This window comes from Perna viridis, chromosome 12, assembly GCF_037379345.1.
Source record: "Perna viridis isolate PV_CMFRI_1.1 ecotype Kerala chromosome 12, ASM3737934v1, whole genome shotgun sequence".
NCBI classification, from domain to species: domain Eukaryota; kingdom Metazoa; phylum Mollusca; class Bivalvia; order Mytilida; family Mytilidae; genus Perna; species Perna viridis.
The window spans coordinates 17,331,236-17,355,020 of NC_142456.1; the positions used below are offsets into that span (position 1 = coordinate 17,331,236).

The 23,785-nt window shown below is 31.6% G+C and overlaps 1 protein-coding gene and 1 long non-coding RNA gene across 2 annotated transcripts; both read right to left on the reverse strand.

Annotated features, from left to right (window-relative positions):
• Positions 1 to 2,166: 2,166 nt before the first annotated feature.
• LOC148601497 (uncharacterized) lies at positions 2,167 to 3,481 on the reverse strand. The gene is made up of 3 exons (XR_015917349.1): positions 3,369 to 3,481; positions 2,840 to 2,879; positions 2,167 to 2,495 (listed from the first exon to the last, which is right to left on the reverse strand). It is a non-coding gene; the product is annotated as an uncharacterized LOC148601497 (long non-coding RNA).
• Positions 3,482 to 18,304: 14,823 nt separating this feature from the next.
• LOC148601498 (uncharacterized) lies at positions 18,305 to 23,491 on the reverse strand. The gene is made up of 6 exons (XM_088555915.1): positions 23,363 to 23,491; positions 20,616 to 21,099; positions 19,862 to 20,014; positions 19,313 to 19,439; positions 18,936 to 19,089; positions 18,305 to 18,377 (listed from the first exon to the last, which is right to left on the reverse strand). The coding sequence occupies exons 1-6, from the start codon at positions 23,424 to 23,426 to the stop codon at positions 18,355 to 18,357; spliced, it is 1,005 nt and encodes a 334-aa protein (XP_088412041.1). The 5' UTR covers positions 23,427 to 23,491; the 3' UTR covers positions 18,305 to 18,354.
• Between the last annotated feature and the right edge of the window lie 294 nt (positions 23,492 to 23,785).

Here is a 23,785-nt window from a genome sequence, read left to right on the forward strand (position 1 = left end):
AGGTCAGACGACTTTAATTTGATAACAAAAATAGGTGAGCTGTTTTTATAGGTTGTTTTTAGCATATTTAAGTTTGTATTTCATACATACATTATATTAATTTCATATAACTGGTATAATTTATTCGACCATCTATCTTGAATTTCAACAACATTTAAATGAACTATTGTTGACTGTTATATTTGAAATACCTGTCAATTATTAACCTCTTACCAGGTCAAAAGAGTGTATTGACTCATTAAAATTATATTGAACAAAGACCAGGCGACAGTTTCACAAAAAGTCGTAAGTGTAAAATTGATCGTAAGTAATGACGTCATAGCAGAAAATATCATTGTTACGTCATAACTTACGATCAATTTTACACTGACGACTTTTTGTGAAACTGACGCCAGGGGAATGAATATAAAACATATTAATTGAGTAAAAGTTTTTAATCTCTATATTTTATATGGAGAGGTGCATACTTTCTTTTCGTTATGGTGATTTGTGAATTGTAATTCGTATACAGAACGTATTATCAGACAGTAATGTTTAAAATCAGGATTTTTTACAAGCAAAGCGTCGATATTTTGATAAATATAAACATATTGTCATTATACTAAGAAATAAAACATTGCTTTAGTCGCATGATAAAACTTTTCAAACTACTATGCTACTTTGACAAGCTCCAACATCCCTTTGAAGAGCAATCAAGGGAACCAAGATTCTAACGGAAATCAAAAGAATGTAATCCAGGGACAAAGACCAGACATGGAAAACAGACAAACACAGCAAAGAACATAAACAACCAAATAATACATACAAAGTAACAAAAGTAAATGAGCAACTTGGACTACACTAAAAACTGGGAGCATAGACCTGATGCACCGGTATAGTAAGCGTTCTCTAAGCCCCGGGGTGCTCATAAATAGTCAAGTGCAGGTTAGAAATTTTTAATACTATTGCATATTGATATTGTGATATATATGTTTTTACTTACTTGCTGGTCGGAATAATAAACTTTCTTTGATTAAAGTCCAAAACTGAGGAAACTATAAATTACAGCAAAATTACATTTTTTTTCTAACAATTAGAACATACGTTCTTTGTACACTGCTCCATCGGATCAAATTGTTACAGGGAAGATAATAAAAACTTATAGAAGGGTCTGAAAAATTCCCAACGATGTTAGAACTGTCAAATTTGCGATGCAAATCTTTGGTCGTTCCCTCCGCGGGACTCGAACTCGTACCGCTTTGACATCTATGGCGACACCGACTGCACACAGTTCAGCGCCCTAGACCACTCGGCCAGCTAGGCTATATATATAAACTTTTTTGCAAACTTTCTTTGACCAGACGGAAAAAGCTTCATTTTTCCGCAAATAATATTGTTTTGCCATAGATGTCAGAGAAGAGAAGGGGGTTCGAGTCCCTCTGAGGGAACGACCAAATTTGCATCGAAACCTAGCATTGATTCTTCAGTTCGAGTGTGGTTTAAACTAAATTATATATAATCTCGAAGATGAAAAATAAATTACTCCGTATTTACCTACACGGACATTTTTAAAACTGAAGTATCATTAAAATCATTTCATACAATATTTATTTACCTTTGCAATATTACTTATTTTAAAATCAATAAAACACCGAGGCTTCATTCCTTGTAGTGCACTTGGAAGAACGTCTTGGTGCTGGATTTGCCCTTTTCCTATTACTATACTTTTGGTATTAATAACTTTTTGTATACATTTTTTTTTATCCTTCTTTGCATTAAAATTTAATACTTTTCTAGGAAGTTACTCCTTGAAACACGTATGTACAGCATTTGAAATGCGCTAAGTTATATGATTGGTACTTTTGTATTCACAATCTGAAGTCAGATTTGTCTGACCACGAATCATCTCATATTTTTGTATCGAAACTAGTAGTATTAAGTATTTCAAAATTCATAAATCACCGTGGCTTCATTCCTTGTATTGTATACAGTAGATTTTCTTATTGCTGGATTCTTCTGCCTACTGGCTGCCTACTACTATTTCGATACTTTTGATTTTGAGGACTTCTTGTATTGGTTGGATTAAGATCTTCCTTTGTATTTGATTTTAGTACTACATATTAGAGGGTACTCTTTGAAACACGTGTACTGTATACTAAAATACATAATATTATATGATTGGTAATTTTGTATTTTATAAGTATGACAATTAATACAGTATCTTTTAAATGTAGATTAAACCAGAATTAGTGAAGAATGATATTGTTCAAACAGTAATGTATTATGCATCTATTTAAGTAGACAAAAAGTAGGTATTTGCTTGGATTACTTAGTTTCTTATTCATTTAAGACTGTCTCGTCATGTCGGGTTTGGGTTTGGTGCAACTTCTGAACTTTTTCCCATGCATTTGCACTCACACTTTTCTATTAACATGCTTATTCCAAAACAAAGTAGGCATAGTAATACAACTCCAACGATGCCAGCAACAACGTATCCAAATATAATTCCACCTTCTCTGAAGAAAAAAAATTAAGAGTAATGCTCTTTACGAATGTTGCAGTTTAAAAACATAGAATGAAAAAAACCCAACTTTTAAAATAGTGTTTGTTTTATTTACATTTGTACCATCTTAATCGGACGAAAACGTAAAAATTGTTTAGAGCAGTCTGGTTAGCGACTTATGATACCATTGAAATGTTCTGTAAATGAACATTTACATGTTTGTTTTGTTTTGCGTCTCTGTGTACTCCTTTTTAGTCTCTTTGTTAAGCGTACCCTCTCATTTGCACCATTGGTATTGCGTTTCCTTTTGAAATGAAACATGATTATATGTATAAATTAAGATATGCATCTACTTACTTGCTGGTAGGGATAGATATTCTCCTTCCGTCACTTTGGTCTTAAAAAAAGGAAATATTTTACGTTAACAAGGTAACGCCATTTAACATAATTTTGTTAAACTTTTTTGCTACTTGGCAAGAGCATTGTTTCATTCATGCAAAAAAAATTAATGTATGCAAAATCAAATACCGCTATGAACGTATGACGTATCAACATAAAAAAAGCAAATGCATATTTTCCAAGTTCATGGATGTCTACATGTAACCTTCATAACTTTAATCAAAATATCGCGGTGTGCGGAAACAAGTTTTTGGCTAGATTTTACTTTGTTAGCTCGTTTTGTTATAAACAAACAAATGTATTTTGAATCAGTTTAACTTCTATTTCCATTTGAATCACACTTGTAAAGAAGGAAATTTATCAAAATCCATTCAGCCTTTTTTCTCTGAAGTTTCCACGTAATTTTTTCTAATGTAAGTAATTGAATTGTATTTTTAGAATAAACAAGATAAAAACTGGAATGTCAAAACAAAAGTTTTACACTTACGAAATAGTACCAGAAAGGTCAGACAAACTTTAATGACGGTTTTTCTCAGCATATTTAAATATACATCCAGCATTATATGAACTCAATTTCGTTCACATGCATATGTATTGAATCTTTGAATAAAAATATTTATGGATATATATATATTTGATCCTTGATAACCCCGACCAAACATCTCCTAGTTTGTTTAACCAAACTTAAAGAGATCAATTTAGAGCAGTTTCATTGTCTTTATATCGACAATAAAATGAAAGCGTTACATAATTTTTTAAGATATATTACCACGTTTTTAAATGACTAACACTGTAGATAAGAAATAAGGAACTAATTTGGATATTCTATTTAAAGCCTAAGGTATTTGTAAACTTTCGCGATCTACAAATATCGAGCTACGTCGTTCTTAAATTTGTCAAAATAAACTTAAAAAACAAAATAATATTTGTTCAAAATTTTGTTGTTTTACTAATAAAATATGGTAATATGTCTTACAGAACGTTCAACTCTTAATTAATGTACCTTTATTTGCAATTGCAACGCAATGAACAAAAGAAGTAATAATATCTATGACCAAAAGGAGCTAGCTATTTGTCAAACTTGAAACTGAAGCTTCATTTCAGTCACACAAGTCCCTGTTACAACAGTAATACTTTTGGCGACAATTTACACATATAGTCGAATTCACGTCAGCCTGTTTTTTAGATTATTATTTTTTTTTATTACTCAAAAGTTCCCTTAACAAACTTGCCATTTTATTTATGTCGTTCTGTACTACAATCTCATACAATTATTTCTCGTTCTTACCTCCGAGATCGAAAACATTCCAAATATATTTTTTCTACGAGAAGTTTGCACTGAACGTATTGTTTATCCGCCATCTTGTTTCTATGGGTATTTTGAGATGTTCCCTATTATCTCACAATTTAAGAGCTGAAATATCATGATTTCCCGCCATATTTCTGTTCTTTCTTGTGAAAGAAAAAAATTCGAAGTTCCGAATGACAAAGTTAAAACTGGTGCCTAATATGACTTACCACATACAGTATTGAATTAGCAAGGAATCAGAAATATGGCGGGAAATCATAGTATTTCAGTTCTTCAATTGTGAGGTAATAGGGAACATCTCAAAATATCCATAGAAACAAGATGGCGGATAAACAATACGTTCAGTGCAAAATTCTCGTATAAAAAATAAATATGGAAATATTTCAATCTCGGAGGTAAGAACGAGAAATAATTGTATAAGAGTTGTAGTACAGAACAACATGAATGAAATGGCAAGTTTTTTAAGGGAACGTATGTGTAATTTAAAAGACAATTTAACAAAAATGAAAACAGTGAGGTGAATTCGAGTATAAAGGCAACATTGATTTGTTCAAAACACTTTTGCAGCCGATGCGGACGATATGCTCTGTTTGATACAATATATAATTGTCAAGATTGAAAATATATGACTTTTTTATTTGTTCTGATCAGTGATACCTTACAAGGCAGCACTGTGAAGGAATTGTGAACTGTAGAAAATACCATCAGCAATTATCAGCAGTTTGTATATTTGTTAGTACTTTAATTATTTAAAAACTAATTACAGTTCTGTCAAACTCCAAACAATATTGATACATACACGAATTTGTATATGAAAAACCACACTTGTAAATTATCAAATTTACCAATTCCTATGTTATCTATATAACTACAACATATGCTTGTATGGAACGATCAAAGGACGTCGTTGAAAAATACTATGTAATGTTATTTAAAGTTATATTGAATGTATCAACAGTTTTATATAATTATATGGGTAGGAGGTAAATAATTTAACCCTTCCACTGATCGTTTATACAATCAAACACAAATATACTTCCTAATGTGTCTAATGTGTTCTTTTCATCCTTACATTTTGGTAATTTTATTTACATGAAGTTTTGAACTTTGGGAGAAATGTTCTTAAACGTTAACGATGCTCATTACAAATTCACATATAAAAGTCTTGGATACACGTATTAAAGTTGAAAAAATGATGGGAAGTGTGATGGGAAACATTTGTCAATTTTATTTGCCTTGAACATATCGAGTCTATTCTTTTCGACAAGGGGACAAATCGTTTCAATCCTTCAATATACCATTGTATACCATTACCAAGTTAGGGCAGACTTATGTATGTACTAACAAAGGGTAGAGCCGATTAAAGGCGTGAAACAGTATTTTCAAAAAGTTAATTTGATAGAATATAGTTTTCAACATTTAATTCTAAAATCGGAATTGACAACAATGTCATGTTGTCGGTTGAGTGATGTCACTTCACTCAATGAGAGTCTCCAAGGAAAAAAAACAATGATTTCATTTCATAAATTTTTTGGGGATTGGAATTAAAAGGATTCAACCAAAACAGTTTTTTTTCCAAACTTTGATGTGGGTGAATGATACTATTTTACACACATCATTACGTTTCTTCGCTAGCTTTATTTTACTACGTTTTTTTTCTAAAATGCAGACCATTCACGCATTAAAAAAATGTCCTTTCTCTTTTGAAAAATAAATTCCTGCGAATAAGATTTCTATGTCATCTCGAAAATAAGGTTCATCTTTAAAAAATACTCAAAGATATAGTTAAAAACCTACCCTTTCCCCTAAAATATACCAACCTCTTTAATTTTTTCTTTATTTTATTTTATTTTTTTTTTATTCTTCAAAATACCTTTCGATTCCCTCCAATATAACTCTTAATGATATCAACATTTAATTAACTTGTTACTGTTAGCCCAAGTACACTCCAACATTTAGCGATTTGAAGAAATATAACTCATTCTTGAAATAAAGAAAACAAATATAGAACAAAAATAAAAAAAAAGTAGTGAATCACTATCTATTGGCATTTGATATTTATTCTTTTAAACCACATTCATAAAAGAAGAAAAAAATAATAAAAATGTCCAATGTTACTTGATTTAGTAGTATGCAGAAGAGGACTTTTTTTATATAGTAGTATATAGTAGTAGTGTATAGTAGTATACCTCTTCTTGCTCCTTAGATGTTCAACATTCGAGTTATAACTGCTTACTGGGTAAAACTTATCCTTTATATGCAGTAATTTACAGTAAAACCTACACTTTCACTTCTGTGATTTTTCTTCCACACGACGTTATAGCACAAGAAAAATTACACATCATCAAAAAGTGAACGGGTGTAATCCCACCGCAAACTTTGTGCCCCTGTCAGCAGTAAGGAGATGTTGGTCATTTACATGTATTTGTGTAATTATTTTACTTAAAACTTTCTTTATAAAGAATAGTCATCGATCTGTCACCATGGATTTATAACCGTTATAGTCGGGGTCTGTCAGAGCTGGTTTAAAGGTGTGTGTACATTTTACAAAGACCTTATATTGATCTTTGAAGGCTTTAACTGTTTTGGATGTTGGTGTATTGATTACAGTTCACCTCAATATTTCTTTTTTCATTACTGACGGTTTGTAATTTCTTCAATGCTAAATTTTATGAATGTATCTTTATTATAAAACGTAAACATGAAAACATAGATTAAGATTAAAAATAACGAATTATATACTCCGTCGTCGAAAAATTGGTAACGTTGAAAAGAATCCCACACATGTATAACAAATATTTCTAAAATAAGTCTTTTAAATATGACATTAAATTACACCACTTTGGAAACTTATTTACCTATGATGATATGCGCTTTATGCTACTTACATCACGTTAATCTTCTATTATCTCTATGCCGTCTTGTTATTCTATGAAATTACCCAATAATTACTGTGATAAGTTCAAAAATTATCCAAAGTAGATTATATCCCAATAAAAATGAAACAACATCAAATATTTTACAATGTCATGCAGTCTGTTTTTCTTTTTTCAAATAAATGATTTTTAGTGCTACTGCTAAAATTAATAATTTGTTTCTTCAGTGTCTTCATGAATATTGGATTGCATATGTAGAGGCGCCTCAGTTAATCTTAATCGAGAAGGGAGCCTTGGCAATGACACTGTCGATGTTTCACACAACTCCTTATCTAGAAAATTAAAACAATTAGCAATTTGCCAGCGATAACATGTCCAATTATGATCCCGACCTCCCTAAAATAAAAATAAGAATGTATGTGACAGAAAATATAATGGAATATATATAAACATATATGCATTAAAATGTTGATTTCTTTATACGAATCGACATTGTACCTTTTTCAAAAGTACATTCATGCTTTTTTTTAAATACGAAACTGGCGATAAGTTTCAAGAAATGTTACTTAGACATCTAAACTCACAGACGAGTAGTAACAATTCAGCACGTAACTAGAAAGTAATCAAGGGAACATTAAACTGGAAATCAAAAGACCGCAATCCAGAGATGATGACTAGACACAAAAAGTAGATACTCAAAACAAAGAACATGGACTAACTAACATAACACGTCTAAAGAAACAAAAGTAAATGGGCAGCTCGTACTTAACTAAAAACTGTAAAGGTCAGTTTCCTTTGCTTTGTGGAAAAACCCGCCAAAATGCTCATAAAACATCTTTCTGTGTAGACGAAAGTGGAAAGAAAAACTTTGATACTGTGAATAAATTTGTATTCATGGTGCAGAGAGATATACCGTAACGATCTACGAGTTCATGATGACGATCATTAAACTTCTGTTATGAATACATCAATATTTTAGCAATATAACCCTGTTCCAGAAACTTAATTGTAATAAGTCGAGCGTAGTTACGGCAAGTTCTGGGTTTGGATATAAGAACTATATACGCAGCTGCTGAAGGAATGTTATCAGAGATAAAAGGAAAGTTGACAATACAGAATAAAAAGTCATTGCGTTTGTCGTATAGCTTCGTTTATAGTCTTTCTTCTCCATGGCTTTTTTCTCAGTGAAGATAAATATATGAGACTGACATCACAATGTTTGTAGTATCATTTATTTTAATTTCTGTGTTTAGATGAATGTTTAAAATCGCCGAAACTAGGAATGTTTAACAATAATATGTCACCTATATAGGAGAAACTGAGATCAAAGGATCTAGCTTAACAATATTTCTTCTTTTTGGATCAGATCAATATAAAGTCAGCGTCATAAGAGTGAAAAATTGTCAACGAGTAGATGAGCATATGTGTCTGTTTCTAGGTGTACCGTCTTTTGTGGGGTAGCAACGGTGTATTAGGTTTTTGAGTTGGGAAATGCAAAACATCAATCATAATTATTTTGTATCCTCAACATATTCCATGCGTGTCAAGAATAATCGTTTTTAGGAACCGTAACAGTTCATTAAAGCATCACGTCTATAGAATAACCACCTTTCATTGAATCGGCAATATAAAAACTCGCAAATTACTTTTATTTATTTTCTTAAGTTTTACTTACTTGTCAGCAGGAATAATTTTTTTGTCACCTAATCAGAGCTAAAATTTAAGACAATCTATTTTGGAATCAAAAGTTATATATTTAACTTTGTTTTTTTTTTTTTTTTTTTTTCACAAAATAAAATCGCAATAGTAGAAAAAAAAACTGTTTATACATGTATGTGCCGTTTACAATCACAATTCGGAAAATAAACATGAGTACGAAATTCTCACTTTTGCTCTGTTGAATTTGCACAGTATTCAAGTTTCCAACATGATAAACATGAAAGATCTTAAAGCTATAATTGAACTTAAATCTCTGGAAGGAAAAGAAAGAAATCAGATCATTTTTGCTCACAATATTTGACAAGACGTAAGATATATTTAAAACCGGTACATATTGGAACGACTAATATTTTTGATTGGGATTGTATAGATGTACGTTTTCATTATTTTAATTAAATGAAGTACATCAAATGAACTACCCCCCTGATCGCGTGATTTAAAGCATGTTTATACATTATATAATTATATTGTTAATATTATATGTGTAAAAAAACATTTTTCATTGATAAAATGAAAGAAAAAAAAACGATTAATCAAACGACCAGCAAATAAAGTGATCCAAATAATTCTTTAAAGATTATTTCAATCTTCTATGATATTAATTACTCAGACGTATAGGTCAAATCCGAAATCGACACATTTAATATTTTGGGAATATATTGGTAATAAAAATATACTTAAAATGTAAACATGAATTTGTTAAACTTGAGAAACAGAATATCTATGTTTTCATATCATTTTCATGGTATAATTGTTTTTAACATTTAACATATGAAACGGCAGTGTCAGTGAATAAAGTTTAACCGACCTCCGCATGACAATACCTCATTATGATTAGCCGTTAGACAAAACAAAGGAACATAGGTTTAATAATATTATTTAGTTTTTATTACCATGTGTGTGTGCGTGCGTGCGTGCGTGCGTGCGTGCGTGTGTGCGTGTATGTGAAATATTCTTTTTTCAAATCATCGACTACAAGTTAAATGCGCCTTCGTACACATTGGAAATGGAATCTATTAATCTTTACTAATAGAAATATTAGTAGATATATGCCTTCATTGTGGTTTTTCCAGTAATTTGTAATGAATACTTTGCAATTATTTAATGATCATTGAATGATATACAATTACAATTATAAGCATTTACATGAAACTTTTGGGATTAGCAATAAATAGAATATTTTCCACTGAACTTTTTTATGTACACCAGAAGTATATTGATCCATTGTTCAAACCATTTCACCAGATATAAACAGAAGAAGTTGATTAAATGTCATAGTCTTATTGCAGACTAAACCATATGTTGGCATGGGGATCAAATGTAAGTTCGATTAATTCTTTAGCTGAATGTAAAATATAACGTGAACGCATGATGACTCATAATATTATACTCCGCCACCGAGGATCGAACCTAAGACCACTCAATGACTATCCAGCGTAAAACAGATTTGGCTAAAAAATGATTATTCTTTAGCCAAGTCAATTAACAGGCTATTTAAATCTCACTACCTACTAAACTCAGGTAGACCATCCTGCCACACTTTCCTACCTAAAGAGTCTTCATTCGAAGACTTCAATCGAATTAAATCAATTTTGGCAGACAAATTGTATCGTAGAAATACAAGTTGAATGTTATGATCAGTTTAGACTCTTTACAAAACATGTGACTTTTTGAATAAGAAATACACTTTTTAACATCTGTTTTTAACATTATTGTTGAAACGCACTTGATATATGCAATAAGGAGTTTTCATGTTTATTAAAGTAAGAACAACAAAATTCCAAGTTAAATATTTTTATATATGGTTGTTTCATCTTACTTGGAATTGCGACGATGTATGAGTATAGCTATAAAATGCTGATGTGGAAAGCAGTAAAAAGTGTTGAAAGATCGAAGTTTTTGATTAAATAACTTGATTGATATTTTGCATCTCATCTCATCTCATCTTTTAATTTTGTTACAATTGAATACAATTTTACTTCTTCACGAAAACACCATGTCTTTTCGTTAGAGTGAATGCCATTTTGGACAAGCAGCTATGAGAATAAATGTTAGACATTTGAAAAGAGGTATGGAAGTGAAGTCAAGAAAGAACTGAACTGCTGTAATCATTATTCTCTTGCTTTAATGTCGTTGTAGCAATGACAATTGTTTTTACTGTTTACATTAATCTATATTACAATTTAAAACAATGTTTATTTGGATTTGTCTAAAGGTACGAAAACATACTTTTCATGAATGCCAGGCAATGTTTCGTTTATTATTTGGTATGTGATCAAAGCTCTAAGTATGATATGTGGTGGGGGGTCTCTGGATGATATCGGTGTCGATATAATCGCATATAATCGCATAATTTTTATTCAAGTGTATGAATAAGGCCTAGATTATAAAACCTTTATTAAGTACAGTGATGAAATCTTCCACGCCGATACCTGGATAAATTGTGAAAATCAAACATCCTCTTTGAACCGTATACCTGCATAAATCCAACAAATATCTGTCCAATTGGGGTTTCGTTTTCCTATGTTGCACTGTACAATGTTGTCAATTTAACAAAACACTTCACAATTTTTTAAAAAAGAAGTTTTGAATCGCTTATTTTCAAGAGAAAACGTAAAAACGTATGACAAGTATTAGGCACAATGCTTTATCGTCTCCACTACGATGGTGGTGAACATTATTTTTAAACTTGGTGGCGAAAGAAATGTTTACGTGTCTTTTTGAAAAGAAACTTCCCATTTTATGGTAAACCAATTTTCTTTTATGACATCTTGCAAAATTAAATAAAAGGATATATTTTCAATGGGCGAATAGCGTTTGAAATTATGAAAACAATAATCAAATAATAAAAAGAACTATGATCGTAAAACCACAACCATTTGTTTTGCAGAAGCCTTTTCCAATGTCAATGTGGGCAAAATTCATGGAAAAGAGTTCTACAGACCTTCTATGAACATGTTATATGATAAAATGCCAGGTAAGTGTGTTTATGCATTTTTTAAAGAAATGTTATATACCAGTTATTCAGTAGATTACAAAATTGTCCAAACGCCCTAAAAATCTATATAAAATGTGGAAAAAAACCCTTGCGTCAAGTTTGGTGACCTATGTCTCATGAAAAAAAATTAAAGTACAAATGATTGCTTATTGCATTTTATCGCTAAAATACAAACAGACTTTTACCGTTACTTTAATTAAATCATAATGTTAAAATCCCAAATGTTACGTGAGTAAATATACTATTTTTACATCATTAACTGATAAAAAGAGATGACCTGTAATGTTTCGTTTTCCGGGTCCTTGTTGCGTTTAATATTGTGCAGTGTTACGTGACATACTAAGATAAAAATAAAAGAGTTTTAGCTATTAGGACATCGATCAGCGTGCAGATAAGCATTAATGCATTATCTCTAAATGTCTATTAAAGAACTGTTCTGAAAAAGACAGCATTGATTTGATTAAAGCGGAATCATCATAGCACAGAAACTAACCACAATTTATCAAAATGTCACTATTTTAAGAATACGATTTTTAGAAACAGACTTCTCAATTAGGTTTTGAATTTTGCAATAATGATATTCTAAATGTAGCACACTTCAAATGTGCACTTTAAACATTAAAATATATTTTGAAATGACTGAAAATATTTCTGCATTTTTCTTGATGAAAAAAATATTAGTACAATAAGTTATTGTATTTGCTTGAAATGTGTAAATTTATTTCTTATTGTGTCACCATGCGTGTTATAAATTGCAAAACATGCCCAACTACTTTTATATCGTTCAAAGATTCCAACCATTGTCTTACATAGTACTAAAAGCACGCGTACGTTTAAAATATAAACGCCATCACTGCGTTAAAAATGACAAACAAAAATGTCACTGGCATTCCTTTTCCATTCAATTTCAGCATCATAATAAAATGAGTAAATCATCAAAAAGGGTAGATTACGTCACTGTCACATAACCAAATTGTGTCTATGAGATGATAGACGACTTTACTCAGAAATGAAGGATGTAGGTACCAGTTTTGATTAAGATATAACACTAGAAAATGGCACCCTCCATACAACATATTTATGACAAATGAGACGATTTCGATTTTCCAATAAAAATACCGGAACTGATGGCTTTTTAAAATACCATTTCTTAAATCAGTGGATTCTTTATTTGTAATTAAAGTTGACGAAATATTGATGAAACTTTTAAACCTTTAGAGAAACAACATGAAAATATGGAACTCAGGGAAAATCACAGAACGAAATCAAACAAGAGTCCAATTCAAAACCAATAAAAAGAACGAATACTTATTCAGAAATTGCGTCAGAATTTCCACCTGACTAATTAATCCAATTAAAATCAGTACTACTCAGAGAGTTCAACTAGCGTCGCATATCATTAGCATAACTAATGAGATAGTAATCAATAGATCAAACTACTAACCAAATCAAAACACTGAGGCACTGATAAACCAAAGACTGAATACAGTAAAATTACTACATTTTATTAATTACAATATAAAAATACACCAAAATGCAAAACTTTTGCACCAGGGGAATCTAACACAAAAACGTCTAAAAATATTTATTTTGATTACTCTTTATAATGGTAATATGGTGGTGCTTTTGTGGCGTTCCGTTATTTTTTCTAATGCTTTGTAGTAATTTACTAATAAAAATGTATGAAAATTTGCAAAATATTTTTAAATGTCAAATATAAGGAATTGGAGCGGTCGAACAGCATGTTTAGATACCAGAATACATTTTTCAAGTACGTTGCTAATACTTGTAAATTTCAATACTATTTACATAATGTTGTTTACTTATTTTACACTGTTAGATATATAACAAACATAGTATTTAACATCATTTTAGTAACATACTATGTACATTGTTTACCTGCTTTAAAACTTAAAGAATGATTGCTTGTTAAATTGCTTTGAATTGACCGTAGGCACACACATTCTATGGTGTTAAGAAAAGAAATATTTTTCACAGTTCAGTTTTTAATTAAAATGTCCGTAAAAGCAAACACTTTATAGCATGTCTGTTTAAGAGACGATAATATCACGTGTTTTTTAAAAAGTATTAAACATTTTAGCTTTTGAACATTTGCTTCAAAGAATATAAACTGGGTGATATTTGGTTGGGGTTATCAAGAAACAATAATGTAATGATGGAAGTCATCTTGCTTTGCTGCTAAAATCTTGCACATTTTTTATTCTTAACTTTCTTTTTTACAAATTCGTAAGTGTTTTCATATCAATTTATTTACACTGTAATAGCAGATTTGTAAAATTATTTATTAAGACCTGCAAGTCATCTTTTAAAGCACAATTCATTCATTTGTAGTTGTAGTCTTTTATAAGACTTTGACAGAATGCTCAAAATGAAATGATTCGTATGTATTTGATATACTGATTGATTGATTGTTGGGGTTTATCGCCCAAACAGCAATATTTCAATAATGAAAAATGGGATGGGACACAAGGATAATAGGGTCGACAAATCTTGATTGCCAGTGGAAATAGGGAGAGGTGGGTATTGTCGTTAACGTGCGAGGAACGTGGCATCTTTCCCAACACGATGCACCACTATGATTTGCGGTTAGATTTCGCGTACTATGGCCTGACGAACCCAGCATGTGGCAAATGCAAACTTTTTGATTTATGGCCTTTTTTTAAAATGGCGAACGCATAGATAATTGTTTTTATCATACATGCAATAATGCGTATATATGTAGAACTACATAACTCTTATGAGGCTGACTTCATAGCTGATCTGATCCAAAAGAAAGAGCATCGTTTAGCTAGATCTTTTTATCTCAGTTTCCGCTATATAGTTGACTTATTAAACGATCCTAATTTCGGAGATTTGATACATTGCATCTACCCCAAAGAACTTGAGATGAAGGATACTACAGACACTGTGAAGTCCGCCTCATATCTTGACCTATACTAAGAGTTCGATGGTCAAAGAAAACAACTGACCGAACGTCACGACAAAAAGCTTTACTTTTCATTTAGAATTGTTAACTTCCTTTTCTTCTGTGGCCACATCCCTTCCGCACCTGCATATTGAGTTTTCATATTACAGCTCATACGTTATGCCAAATCTTGCCGCAGACATTTTCTATGGCGCTGGACTTCTTGCAATTAGGCTTCTGGAAGAGGGTTAGGATTGCTACATGATTGAAGTCATCACTACAGAAAATTTATGGTCGTCATTATGAACTCGAGGATCGTTACGGTGTATCCATCTACACCATGAAAACTGATTAGTTCAACATATCATAGTTTTATATTCCTCTTTCGTCTACCACGGACTTGAATTGTTATTTTTCCAAGTAACTAAAGGATTAAACGAAGTTATAGGACTGTAAATTATTGAAATACGTATTACACATACGACTAAGCACCAGAAGGGTTAGAAACACGTTCATGTACGATTTTTGCTGCAAAGTTAAATATACATAGCCTTATATGACATATAGTTGGAGTTTGGTAGGTATATGCGATATTGGTTTTGGTCACATGTATATATGTATATGATGAATTGTTGTTTTGAAATATTTATAAAAGAATATATTGCTCCTTGATAACCCCTGCCAAACATCTCCTCGTGTGTTTTCTCTTAAACAAACTCTAAAGAATCAATTTATAACATTTTCATATAGGTAATATACATGATATAAGATACATTACCATGTTTTTACGTGACTTACCCTGTAGATAAGATATAAGGAACTACTTCGGATGTCATATTCTAAGGCATTTGCAAACTACCGATATGTCGAGCTACTTCGTTTTTAAATTTGTCAAATGACTGAAAACTATTTCTGAAAAAAAGTTTCGTTCAAAATACCAATTATCACATTTTAAATACAGAGTAATTCATGTTTAGGTAATATGTCTTATACAACGATAAATTGCAATTTCTTTATCTGCATGTGTATTCTGAATTGATAATTCTATCAAACAGTGGCTATATATATTAAAACAATGAGGCTTTTAGAAATACAAATAAGTCGGAGGTTCTTTGTGTTTCAACAGCCTCAAAACTGAAAAAAGAATAGATATCTATAATGAAATTCAAAGGTGTAAATGTCGCCGAGATGATCGTACTAAAGAATGTCACATGACCGTAACAGAACAAGAGACTAAAAACAACAGGATGCCTGAAATGGGTTTTTGAAGTATGACTATTTGAAACGAAATTCCAAATAATGTGCGCGTTTTTAACGTAATTAATACACTTCATGTCTAAATCAAGGATCTGTAGTTTAAAGACGAAATGCTAGTATATTTGTGAACTCCATAAAAAAAATAGCAAAAGTATGATAAGAATAAACTATTAAAAATAATTTGTAGTTATAAATCCTTTCATGTGGATCATAGGGAACAGTATTTTCTCTCAGTTGTTTTTTTTTAATGGGTTTGTCAAAGACTTTAGCAGAAAGATGCGGGATAAATATCAAAGTTTGACCTAAGTTGAACGTTTCCGTTGTGTTCTTTCCTAACAAAAATCGTGTCCTCTCGATTTTCCACATTTCGTAATTTATCTATGTTGTATCTCGAGAAAGATGCATCGCTTCTGATACATATTTAGTTATAAAAAAGAACCCTTTAGAATTTTCAAAAAGATTTGATTTGTTTTCAAAATTACATCATCTTATTGTATTTAGAATATTTCTTTAGATTGGTTAAAAAGCGTCGTTCGAAAACTATATGTAATATAAAAATATGAGTTGTGGTATGATTGCCAAAAAGACAGTCAACCACTAAAAGTCAAACAACGAACAATAAAACAACGACAGGTCACCACACAGTCTTCAGTGATTGTTAAAACTCATACACTAAAGCAAGCTGTGAAAGACCCAAAAATAATGACACTATTTATGAAAGACGAAATTTGACCTAATCTATAGAAACATGCGTAAAACGAATAAGAACCAACTTAAAAACAACGACACCCACTGGACTACAAGTTCCTGGCTTCGGACAGACACGTATGGCGGGGTTAAACATCTTTATGAACGCTCGACGCCCTCCCATAACCTTGGACAGTGGTGGAAAATGCAATAAAACGATCTTTAAAAATTTATTGAATTAAAGATTAAAGTCTTGCGATCGATACAGAATACAAATACTTTAACAAATAGGACAAATATTTTTTTTTTATTTCCTTCTTTACATCCTAGCACTTCAGATAGTCAGTCCCAAAATTTTGTAAGCTTTCGGTTTTCTCTTGACATGTGCTTCTAAACGTAACCATAATATACATCGATCGTTATTATTGTCAATGTTTCACTGGTGGTTGTGCGATGACCTCACGAGACAAAATGTTAACAGATATGTATTGGCAGAGCTTCAAAATAAATTTAACTTTTTATCTTAACATTTTGTTGTGGAAATATGACAAACAATCATTCATTAAGTACATTGCTAATAACTATGACTAGATCATCATTTAAGAGTGTTGCAATTTTAATGTTTTATTGCATATTAAAGCGTTGACCGTAGCACATTTTTTTAAGGGCATATTGAATGGTCAATTTTTATTATGATATTTCATAAGTTTTTTTTTTCTTTCAATTCATAGAAAATAGGCTAACTAAACTGACACTAACAGTAGTCCATTTAAGTATGGATGTGACTTAAGATGACACTAGAATTGTTACATCATACATTTCGATAAATTTGACTATTATGATTTTTTGTGAAAATGTCAATAGTTTTCTTAAATATATCTCAAAATGATGTCAACATTTTTATAATTAAGTTATTGTGTTAGTCAATGTACATTCCCAAGCAACTTTGAATAAAACCTCCTTGCAAACAAAACAGCAACAAAACTTGAGGATATGCTCCAGTAGTTTGCGTTATTAAAATTTCCCGGATTGCTATCACTTGTTCTAGTATGACGTCCTTAAAAAGCTTTGAGACAATAACTGTGGATAGTTTTCGATAGCTATATGATCACTGTCCAACGTTTTGAACGTTGCTCTTGTGTTTGTAAATGACTTCCCACCCTAATCATGTAAACAAACACAGGTAACATTCCAATATGTATCAGCTTTTTTCATTCATTTCAGTAGTGTGAATGAGCATTAAATACATAGTTAATAAAAAATATAAAACATTATGTTCTAGAAAAGTTATATCTTATTCCATAAAAATCACTTACACATGTACTTGGTAACACTCGCAACGTACCACGTGCGCCATCATGTATGAAAACAAACGATAACAATCGTCATTGAATGAATCACTGTACCTGTCCATGTGTTAACATTGCGGCCTTATAATGCAAGCAACTATTGCCATATCTAGCATCGTTCTACTTAATTCGCCCTTTCCTTCATTATAAAAAATACGAAGTAAAGTTTCACTAGCGACCATTTCAACTGACAGCCAAGTGTGAACAAATAACATTTATGCGACAAACGTTCATGTTTTAAAAAATATCCATAAAAGAAGAGAAAGCAACAAATAAAACAAACAACCAAAGAAACAAACACACGAAACAGGATTTGTTTTATTTTGTAGTACGGTAGGTGACTTCTTTTCACTTAGTAGAACTGCTTCTTGTAACCTACAATAAAAACCAAAACAAATTTAAAAGCGTATCAATAGGGTTTCGTCAAGTGACCATGTGATTCATTGCTTTACTGACATATGATAATTCAGTAATCAATGAAATCTGGCTGAACGGAATCTCTTTGTGAGTGAAGGGATAGTAAGGTTAAGAAAAATGTTAGGTTCAAAATTATTGAAATTAGTTTAAGGAACTTCGGGAAAATTTTGGTTTGAACAGATTGTCATATTTTTCAAGGTTTGGTTTAGACAGGTTGCACACTATTAGATTAGTTGCACATAACAATTTTAGATTTTCATATGTTTGCTTGACTAAGCATCATATGTATATCATGTGATAAACATCAATCACGTGACGGAAACATATTGTAATCAGATTGTAATCAGATCAGATTCGATATCATGTGTTCTTCATATGATTCTTATGTGTAGCACTAAAATTGGCCGTCAAGGAGTATAAAACTTTTTGTGTGTTTATTTAATGAATGCATGCTGTGAAATCCAAGAAAAGACAAGTAGAACAAATACGAAAAACAAATTGGACACATTTATTTACCTTTCTTTTGCCTAAAACGGCGACACACTCTCTTCATTTTACTGAGTTTGCGTATGCTAGCATTCTCTACAAGGCTTCCTACAAGAATGCAGCCATTTTTAGCCAGACAAATGTACCCACCAGGTCTAAATCCAAATCCTGGTTTAAATACACACTAAAATAAAACATGATTGAGATATCACCTAAAATATACATATGAGTGTAATTGTTGTCTTTTTTTCGCTTAGGTTATGGTATCTTAAATATCCGTTTACACCGCTTATTACTTGATGTACATGTAATAATACCCCAGGAATACAACTAAAGCTAGACTTGCAATGACCAGAGTTAGATATAACATAATAATCGAGGTTTTTTTTTCCTTCTATTGACCATACCTTAGTGTAAGATGGACATTTATGAGTACCCCTGAAGGCATTAAGAAATGCATCTGTAGATTTCCCAACGGAATCACACTGGTTTACATCGAGGTCTTTTATTGCCACATCAATAGTACCCGATCCTCTGTCAATTAGGAAAAAGGGCATTTAGCAGGGTATAAAGAGCATTTAGCAGGGTATAAAATATTACCATCGAATGAAAACTTTTCCTACTTTATTGTTGTACAATGATTGATTTGAATCATACATCTGTGTTTAAGAGAACATTTTCTGCTTATTTTACCAGACATTTTCTATGATTCTATCCAAAAGAAGCTTTCGGTATCTCTGTTTAGTTTTGGAATTTATTAGCTTGTAAGCAAATGATTGTCAAACAACATTATTTTATTCTACTTCATTTTTAATATAAAAATAGAAGATGTGATTCGATTTCCAATGAGACAGTCATCCACCAAATACAAAGTAGCGAACAATTAAAACAATTAAAACTTTTTACTTTAATTTATTTTCCATTAAATTAACTAATTTGATTTAATAAATACATACTCGAACTTAGGGGAGCCTGTTGTATCTCTACTAAAGACTGGTGCGAAAAAGGTAATCATCCATATGTTACCGCCCCCGCAGTCAAAATATGGCCTTGACCAGAGGGCATTTTCTTTCGTTGCATATAAAATGTTTTTGGCAGTGATGCTGTCCCTACAAATAACCATTTTTCAATAAATTACGTAATCGCCAGTGACACATATCAGTAGATAAAAGACTAATATGTCTAGCAAAAAGTAGTTCAGAGCAGTAAATTCAAAATCACCGTTAATTTCGTTGCATATAAAATGTCTTTGTCAGTGATGCTGTTCCTAAAAATGATAATTTTTAATTAATTTTGAAATCGCCAATGACACATTTCTATGGGAACAAGTGTTAATCGGTGGTTTCAGAGCAGTAAAGAGCACCAAGATCAACATTGGGTTGTTTTTCAATTGCATTTTGATGTCGCTAAATATATAATAATATAAGTAATGTAAAATATAACAAAAATGCGGCTATAGACCACATAATCTAAGATGATTGATAGGTCTTTTTTTCAAAAAGCCTCTACAGATGTCGCTAAAATTATATTTCTACCATATAGCGGATAATTTTTGCGGGTCCCAAAATTTCGCAACTTGCTGTATGAACAAGGGTAATAAATTTTTGTGGTCTTTATTTTTCGCGATTCCCGAAACCTCGCGAATATTGCGAAAATCATGAAATTTGAAATAGCGACTAAATAGATAGGAAACTATGAAATCATTCTTACCCCTGCTTAGTCTTTGTTGATACTTCCATTATATTGGTCAAAGATCTTTGCTTCAACAGTTGATATCCTTCGATTTCTCTAAAATCAACATCGTTGGCTACATTTGACACACTTATGCCTTGGGTATTTCTAAACGCGTATGCTGAAAACAATCCTTGTCTATCGAACATTCCTGGTTCAACTATAGCAGCAGAGGCAAATATTGTCTGCCCGCCTGTTATTACCACTTGTTTTGTCAAATCAAAGAAATATGAATTGGGTTTTGGTTCAAGTGTTCCGCCATCTTGTTCAATACTCATTGTCATTTTATTTGCGATATACAGTGCTAAAAATGTGTAAGAGTCCCATCGTGAATAGTCCAACCTGATATCAAGAATTTTATCAGCATCCTTGGCTTCGCCACAATTTTCTTTATTAATTTTCTGTATTTTATCGAACACATCTCTTATGTTTGAAGTTGTTCGGAGGGCACGTTTATGGCCATCTCAAAATGATCGAAAAAAAGGAAAGAATACTAGATTATACATAAAGCATATGAATCAAAGGTGTTTTCCCACCTTTAATATGAAGAAAAAAAAACGCAGCTTAACACGGGATAAACTGATGAGATTTGTAAGCCCTGTGTAAAGTTCAGGGGAGTACATATGGTTTCCGATGAAATGGTTGTCACGATGATTTACACACTTGCGACTGATACCTTTCTTTATGGAAATAACGAGAAATGTTCAATTTTTTTTGCATGTATTTTTTTTTCAAATAAAACTTTTCCCAGAGGAATTTTCGACACTTTATTAAAAGATTTTAAATGTAATACTAGCAACTGTTAGATTCATAGGTGGATTTATTATGCTTTACCATCTTATTGCAGATATTTTATGCATATTAGGACATGAACGATAAACTAATCGAACAGATCCTCCTTTGTACAAGGCAGACAGGTTGTAGCGGTTATTTATTATTGTAGCTCACAAAGGCAACAGCCTGAGGGAAGGCATGTCACACTACACTAACCAGCCAATTTATCCTCTTAATACTTATTGCATGTCAGTAGGAAAAAATCCAAAAAAATTGCATTGCAAATTTGACAGTTCTAACATCGTTTGGAATTTTTTCAGATCTTTCTATACGTCTACATTATCTTCCCTGTATCAATTTGATCCGATGGAGCAGCGTAGCGAATAGTGTCGTCACATTCTGAGACCTTTGTTTGTATATATATAGGTCGGTCTGATAATTCCCAACGATGTTAGAACTGTTAAATTTGCGATGCAAATTTTTGGTCGTTCCCTCCGCGGGACTCGAACTCGCACATCTATGGCAACACCGCCTGCACAAAGTCCAGTTGCCTAGGCCACTCGGCCAGATAGACTATATACATATTCCAAAAGATTGAATACAATTCATTAAGGAATGTAAACGAAGCTAGTAATTTTCATAATTAATATACAACGGTAATATCTGTTATTGTGTGCATGTCTGGCATAAAAAAAGTAGATGACACAGCGTTATTAAAATAGATCATGATCACAAAACCTGTAAAAGACCTTTATGGATGTGGTACCATTTTTTCTGTCCGGTTAAGAATCGACTTATATTTTTAAACAAATCACAAAAAATCAGTTACCACGATAAAAAAAAAGCTTAAGGGCGGGCGGCGCCTGGTGTTTGTAATTATGATTACAATTTGTTTTAAAAATTACCTAAAAAGGGTACATTGGACAAAATTAAAGTGACAGTGTAAACGGACAAAACAAAACCTGTATTACGAAAAGACGGAGAGGACAACAAATTTACAGCAAAAAAGTAGTACAAACAGATAAACAATCTGAACGATTCCTACTAGAAATTGGAGGCAAACAAAGAAGAACAGAATTTAAAATAACAGCTTGTTGGTGGTCATTTCTTATACAAATAAATACGTAGGTTTTGTAAATATAAAAAAAAAAATCAAATATATCGAAAACGTGTAATGGTGAATAGTTCAATACAATTCTTAGAAATACAGAAGACTACAGCAAACGAGAAATCTTAACGAAACGATAGCGGTTTTTTTTTTTCATTTGACGTTTTTCACCAGTTGCAATGTGTTGCGTTTATACATCACATTTGATTTTAACATGTCTGTCTTTCTTTTGCGTATTTGAAGAAAATAAAAGTACACAAATAAGCAGCATGATCCCCGCCACAAACCGGGAGGAGGTGAACGCAGGTTCTCAAAAAGATACAGTTTCCTTATAGTGCAAGACACCAACCATGTTGCCTAAATAAAGTCGTGTCCAGTGAAGAAGGAAGCACATCATACAAAAGAGGGGTAATTTGTTAGGTACTACAGATTGACACTCCATATCGGGAAGTAAGGCCACAAAGCGATCATTGTTGATCAATTTGGTTGAAGATTAAGAGGTTGCAATCGCGGATTTGACGGTTGTAACTTAGACTTACTGGTAACGTGTAAGCAAGCTGGAAAACGATTATTTACCATTTTCGAATCTAGATTTACGACACCATATCTTCAAATATAAAGGAATCATCTTAATTCTAATGCAACTGCCAAAATGAATAATTCCTTTAAAAATTACAATTAGATAAATGTACTATATAAAGAAACAAGTCTGCGTCATTATGGATATTATGATTGGTCATGAAAACAATTTTTTTCATGATTTCATATACTTGTACACTCAGGAAGTAATAATGTGTAATGAATACAAAAAATAAACATATTTTTTTAAATGAACAAGACTTACCTATAGTTTTTAATACAATGAAAGGAAGAAGAACGATGTAAACCAAAAATCTTAAGAAAACCATAGCGTTATTTCAGTTAGACTTCTTTAACCAGTCGCAACTTGCTGCTTGAATAAGACACATCTGATATTAACACGTCTGTTTTATTTGAATAGTCTAATCCTGAGCAGAAAAAAAAATATATGTGCGCAATACCATTTTTGTCATATTCTTTGCATAATATTATGTTTTGTGCGTTAGAATTAAACAGAAGAAACATCTGTGTAGTAAAAAATGAAATTGTTTCAGTCGCGAGACTAAAAATAAAAGATGAAATTGATCCAGTTATGTTCCAAAAAATTCTCTTGAGCAGCTGAAATGTGTATAAAATTGGCACTTTCCATCAACACAAAAACAAACAAATGTACGACTTGAACATTGTA